The 6,000-nt window shown below is 27.7% G+C and overlaps 1 protein-coding gene across 1 annotated transcript; it reads right to left on the bottom strand.

Moving 5' to 3' along the window:
• Nucleotides 1-766: 766 nt before the first annotated feature.
• Nucleotides 767-4,086, bottom strand: LOC137821659 (uncharacterized). The gene is made up of 5 exons (XM_068626359.1): nt 3,902-4,086; nt 3,547-3,737; nt 3,033-3,158; nt 2,856-2,926; nt 767-1,175 (listed from the first exon to the last, which is right to left on the bottom strand). Exons 1-5 carry the CDS (start codon nt 4,053-4,055, stop codon nt 923-925), a joined length of 795 nt encoding a protein of 264 aa, XP_068482460.1. The 5' UTR covers nt 4,056-4,086; the 3' UTR covers nt 767-922.
• Between the last annotated feature and the right edge of the window lie 1,914 nt (nt 4,087-6,000).

The following is a 6,000-nucleotide window of genomic DNA, read 5'->3' as shown; positions in this document are numbered from 1 at the left end:
TTTTATTTTTCTTATAAAAATCAAATAAATCATAATACTTAGCAAACTATTTATTTTAATCTCGATAAGAATACACAAATGTTAAAAAAAATGAATGATATATTTTATACAATTTGATTATTTTTATAATTTAAATAATGAAGATATTTGTTAACAACTTTATTTATTTTGAATAATACGCAGAAAGACATTCTGAATATCATCTTTATTTTTATTTGATCATTTCTTTAAAGAAAAATTTAATGTTTATATATATATATATATATAATATACATTTATATTTATTTAAATAGATATATGTGTATTCGTATATTTTAAATATCAAATTATCTATATGTATAATAAAAAAAAAAGTAAATACACATGTACAAAAGCGGCATTGTTTCTGTTAGTGAAAATAATGAGGTTTATAAATGGTAATTTTTTCATTAAAATATTGTGATGAAGAGTAGCTTATGCATGGCAAAAATAAATAAGTTTGTTTGTAAATACTTAGTATCTATTCAAGAAGAATTACATTAGTTAAATTTGAGGTATTTTATGAAAAGTTATAACATTGCACTTGTTTCCTGACAATGAAAAGATATTTTTTTTTCTAATTATGTTTATGAATAATGATGTTTATTTATGTAAACGGATGTTCTTTGGTTAAGATGTTTGTTACTAATTGGTTTGAAGAATTATTATATCGATTGGATTAAACCAAAACGTTTTAGGTATGTGAGAAGAAAGAATAGGTAGTCAAATTGGGAAATAGAATAAAATATGTTGGTGAATCCCAAGGCACTGTAAATTGCATAAGTTAAAAACATGGAGAATGTTTTTATCCAAGAACTTTTAGATTGTCTTACAAGGTACAGTAGTTCTTCCTTTATTTTTATTTTTATTTTTTTGAATAAACATTATGAGTGTTTCCTTCCTCTTACCATTTTCTTCTTTTATGACTTAAAATGAAATCATCATCATCATCACTCTCATTCACAATCCTTTTCTTGGCTTTTATGTCGCCATTCTTTGATATCGGTTGTTGTTGTTGTTTCTGTGAAGTTGCAGTTTTAGGTGGCGGTTTTGATATCTTCACAGGAGTTCCTGTTCGAAGCTCCTTTTGCTTCCTCTGTTTTTTCTCAAATGCTTTCTTAGCTTTTTCAGGAGATAGCAACCCATGTTCCATTAACCTGCAAATTTACCTTAAGATTTGTAACTTCTGAGCAACACTTAATCCACAAGAAATTAAGAAAATGAAACTACAAGACTCCTAATACAATACAATACAATACAAAGCACCATAGTTCAAGAGTCGTATATTGCTTAAACAAATTCTCTGTTATGAAAGAAGCATTGAATTTATGAGGTCATAATTTCAATCAAAATTCTGCTTTCAGAAGAATGAATATATTAGCAAATTATAAATTTGGTTTTTGTTAAAATATTCTTAACGATATTCCTTGCTAAAACAATGTTTCTCCTAGTAGGATACCTTATTAACAAAAGTTGCCCCCAGTAACTTTAAGGATCTTTCATGCTCCTAGTAATTTGTATTTATAATTTGTTCTGTATGCTGATAACCTTTCTAGTCACCACTTACCATTAGAGAGTCAAGTTGCTAGTTCATTTAAAGTTAACATAAAAATTTGGTTCAAGAAAGCATAGGGAGGTGTCATAATGAAATTGTGCAAGCAGTATTTTTCTTGGAATACATACTGTTCTGTGATAACAAAGAGGTTTTCTACCTTACAGAATGTATTATGACATAAACAGAATGATGATGAACTAGTCTGTAGATTTTACAGAGATGGCATAAATACACAAAAACTCGTAAGATAAGGTCAAACAAACCAAATGAAGTAATTTTTCCCAAAAAAGGAATAAACAAAATATATAATCTTGTAATTTTCTCAGGAAAAAAAATGTAACTTTTTGGTTCTTCTGGGAGAGGCAGATAATCTATAACGAATTCAAGTATATGGGCAAGTAACACTCCAAGATCTCAGGGGTATGTCGCTGCCAATTGGTCATGGCACAATGGAATCGGCCAACAAAGAATTTTACAGTCGTCATGAACCATCGATCCTAAAAGCTTAAGTTATCAGGTAAAGATTTATGAATAATTCTATGATACATCTCAAACAAATCCCATTATGCAAGAGTCTTACATGCTTGAGGGGTGGACACTGGATAATGTACAAGTTACTTGTGCCAACATTTTACATTTTGTTTATCAAACTCTACATCACTTAGTCATAAAAGCTATAATATTCTATCATGAACTGATAAGCCCAGAAGCTTAAAGCTATTATTAAGAATTTGAAAGATCTTGTTCTAACTTAAATAAGGAAGTAAGGATCTTTTATAGCTCTTTCTAGTTTATTTCAGCATTTAAACTTATGAATAAGCTATTCTCTTAAAAAAGCTCATCGAATAAGTATCTAACTAAGTTGTATACCTATCAAGATACATGTCTGAGGAAACAAGTTCGTCAGGTGAACAGATAGTTCTAGTTGTTTTTCTACAACAAATTTCACTCTTTATGAAATGAAGAGAAGCAAAGTAGAGGAAAATGGCCTAGCATACTTTATCATGGTGTTGTTGGGAAAACAATTAAAATTTTCAATTCCAAATCTTTCGAATGTTTTTTAGAAAAAGATAAAGACTTCTTACTCACACTTGTTGATGATGTTAGTGATACAAATGGAGACCGTAGCATGTTGTTAACCAAAGTCACTTATCAGTAGACAGTACAGGATTTTTACAAACAATTAAGGCAACTTGATGCAATGGATGACAAAAAAAACACACATCTAAGAACACGAGTGAAAATGGGTGCTTAATAATAGCTTGATTGATAGAAAACTCACCAAAATTCCGCCATTTCACTTGTTGGTATCTGTTTTGACAATGATTCATAAAAGATCCTCAGGGGTTCTTTCTGTTAACAAAAATCATAAAAAAAAACACAAGGATGTGTGTAAGCCGATTCCATATGTAGACTTTGGTCTGTGAATTCGATGACCCAACTAAGGTAGATTCAATACCTGTTCTGGAGGATCATGTTTCTGGCCAGGCAGACTGTAGACTTTCTTTTCTCTCACTTTGGAAGTTGTTTTCTTTATTATTGTTTTCGAGGATGCCGATGATGTTGTGGTCGGTTTTGATTTAACCTTCAAGTTTATGCAGCAGAAAAGATACGTTACAATAAAACCCTTTCCAATTGAAATTAACTGGTTATATTTGAACAATAAATGCTTTATGGTACCATGTTTTTTAAGGAAAAAAAAAGAGTAAATTCATATATAACACAAATCAAATGCAAGTTCTCCTAGATCATATGTATTTATTGGAACATCATGGAATCCTGAACCCTAAACAGTAAGCACAGAAACATCTAAAACTAACAGTCAATGCAATTTCCAACAGTCAACGAAGATCAGCTGCTGAATTCAGAACCCATAAATTCAAAATCCTAACTTCAAACCACCCATATTCAATTCAATAATTAAAAAGAATTGGGGTGTTCTTATTTTTAACTTTTGTTGAGAATGATGATACCTCAGATTTTGTGACGGTGGTGGTGACAGACTTCATCTTAGAAACAGGTGTGTGTTTGCTTGAGCTGATGACCTTCTTCTTGAGAGCTAAAGAATCAATCTTTGGCTTGGAAGAAACATCTTGGCCACTTGATTTGGCCCTCATCATAGTGCTTTTGATCTCTGTAGCCATAACACGCCTTTGCCAATTACCTACAATAGTCTATAGATTAGATCCAATTCACACAATTCAAAGCCTGTTCATCTCAGATTTGTTCTTATTCATTCCATCGCCACCTTTGGATTTGGCTTTCTCAGTGAATTTATTAACTTTGCTTTGTGAAGATACAGAACACAGAGAGAAAAAAGAGGGTTACCTTGAAAAGTAAAAACAAGAACATAAGAGTGCGAAAGGGATTTGATTGGAAGTAGCAAAAGAGTAAACACAGGTGGATTCAAAACGGGGTTGGATCTTGGAAGACCATGAAGAACAGAAAGATCTTTAAGGTGGGGACCACTCTTTATTTGCATTTTCAAACATTGTTTTTTTCACTGATTTTTACATATGGTGGACAGAACACGTGTAACACCTTAAGTACACATACGCCTTCATGTCTCTTTCTTTCATAAAAAAAACATTATTTGTATTTTAATCTTCAAATTTAAGGTAATTTTGATTTTCATCTTTACATTTTGGGTAAATATTAAATTTGAGAGATTAGTATAATTTTTAAGATTTATAATTATGGGTTTAGAATTTAAAATCATTTTTAATATTTTAAATTTAGCTTTCGGAGACTAAAATATTATTTCATTAATTTTGATAAATTAAAAAAACTACTATAAATTTTGAAGATCAAAATTAAAATTATCTAAAATTTCATACACCCAAAAATATAATTAAAAAAGTATTAAGGTAATTGTGCAAATTTATCGATTTATTGTATTTACTTATATTAGCGGAAATACAAGTGCTATTGCGTCAGTGTATCCGTATTTTTCTCTTTTATTCAACTTTTATAATGATAAAAATTTAACATACCTACAAAAATAATTTTGAAATAACATGTAAAAGAAAAATCATGAATTGATTAAACAATATTTTTCTTCTTCTTCAATTTTTTTCTCTTCTTTCATTGGTAGTTTTGAGATCGAGAGTGTGATGATGTTCACGTTAAGGTTGGGAATGACTTGATGATAGTACAAAAAATATAATGATTTTACAAAAGAATATAGTTGTTTGAAATGGAGTGAAGGGAGTGATCGAAAATAAATGTTATTTTATTTGATTTGTGAGATTTGATGTGAAACGTGTGAAAGTATGTTCTTTCTTTCTTCATATTTTGTCTTAAAATAAGGAATTAAAGGAAAAGTGGGTGAATGAATATAAAAACTGTTTATTAATATTAATTTAAAAAATTAATAAATGATTTTATATTTTAAGTAATTTATATGAAATTATAAAATACTCCATTATATTAATAAAATGAAATATATTAAATAAGGGTTTAGAATCAGAAAAAAAATGTGTAGACCAAAAAGCGGTTATAATGGAGAATCCCCTTTATATATAGGTATATATTAGTAAAAATAGTAAGTGACCGTCATTTTTTATAATAATAAAAATATAATATATTTTAAAAACATATTATGATAATATTAAAATGAAAAAGTATTACCAAATTTATATTAAATCCATATAAATATCTATTATTCATTTGTGGATACTTTTTTTATAGGTAGTAAAATCAATAAAGTTAATTATGTTTATAAAGATAAAAATAGTAAAAAAAGTTATATAAAATAATTACAAACATAACAAATAAAATGGTAAAATAAACATGAACACACTGCACAAATAATTATAATTATAAAGACAATCTTTCTTAATGTTATATATAATAAATCTAATTATTTATGATTGAAAACATATTCTAAGATTTTTTTGTATGTGAAGAAAATGTATGGGTGATTCCGCATAAGTTATAAACATTTTGTATATTGAATACTTGAAACTTTTTCATATGAATATTTAGAACTTTTCGATAAAAAAAGTAAGAGTAATTCAACATCAATAAATTATGAATATTTAAAAAAAATTAAGACAACAACACAAAGTTTCAAGACAATAAATACATAAACTCTTTTTCTTATATATTATTTTTAAGATTATTTTTAGTTAGATCAAACTCATACTTAAAATCCAAAATTGATATTAGTTTTTTTTTTAATTTAAATTTTTTTACATTAATAAATTATAAACATATATAAAATCAAAACATAATCTTCCGCCTAAACTTTTAACTTATCTTAAATTTCTAATAAAAAATTACAAAAAAAATATCTGTTTCTTTTAAGTAGGGATGTTTCAAAAATTCATTCCTTCTTCTCTTAATATCGTAATAATAATGATCATAAGAAGTTTATTTACCGCACACGTATGGAGATAACAAGTTTCTCTTTAGTCGCTATTGGG

This window comes from Phaseolus vulgaris, chromosome 9 (assembly GCF_000499845.2).
Source record: "Phaseolus vulgaris cultivar G19833 chromosome 9, P. vulgaris v2.0, whole genome shotgun sequence".
NCBI classification, from domain to species: Eukaryota; Viridiplantae; Streptophyta; class Magnoliopsida; order Fabales; family Fabaceae; genus Phaseolus; species Phaseolus vulgaris.
The sequence above is the reverse complement of the archived record's forward strand: the minus strand, read 5'-3'. Positions and strand labels throughout refer to the sequence as shown.

Bases quoted from the DNA above. Each gene is read 5' to 3' on its own strand.
- LOC137821659 (XM_068626359.1), bottom strand. From the start codon at position 4,055: ATGCAAATAAAGAGTGGTCCCCACCTTAAAGATCTTTCTGTTCTTCAT. The intron at 3,738-3,901 runs GTAACCCTCTTT...AGACTATTGTAG, and splicing joins TCTTGTTTTTACTTTTCAAG to GTAATTGGCAAAGGCGTGTT. The intron at 3,159-3,546 runs GTATCATCATTC...ATAAACTTGAAG, and splicing joins CCACCGTCACAAAATCTGAG to GTTAAATCAAAACCGACCAC.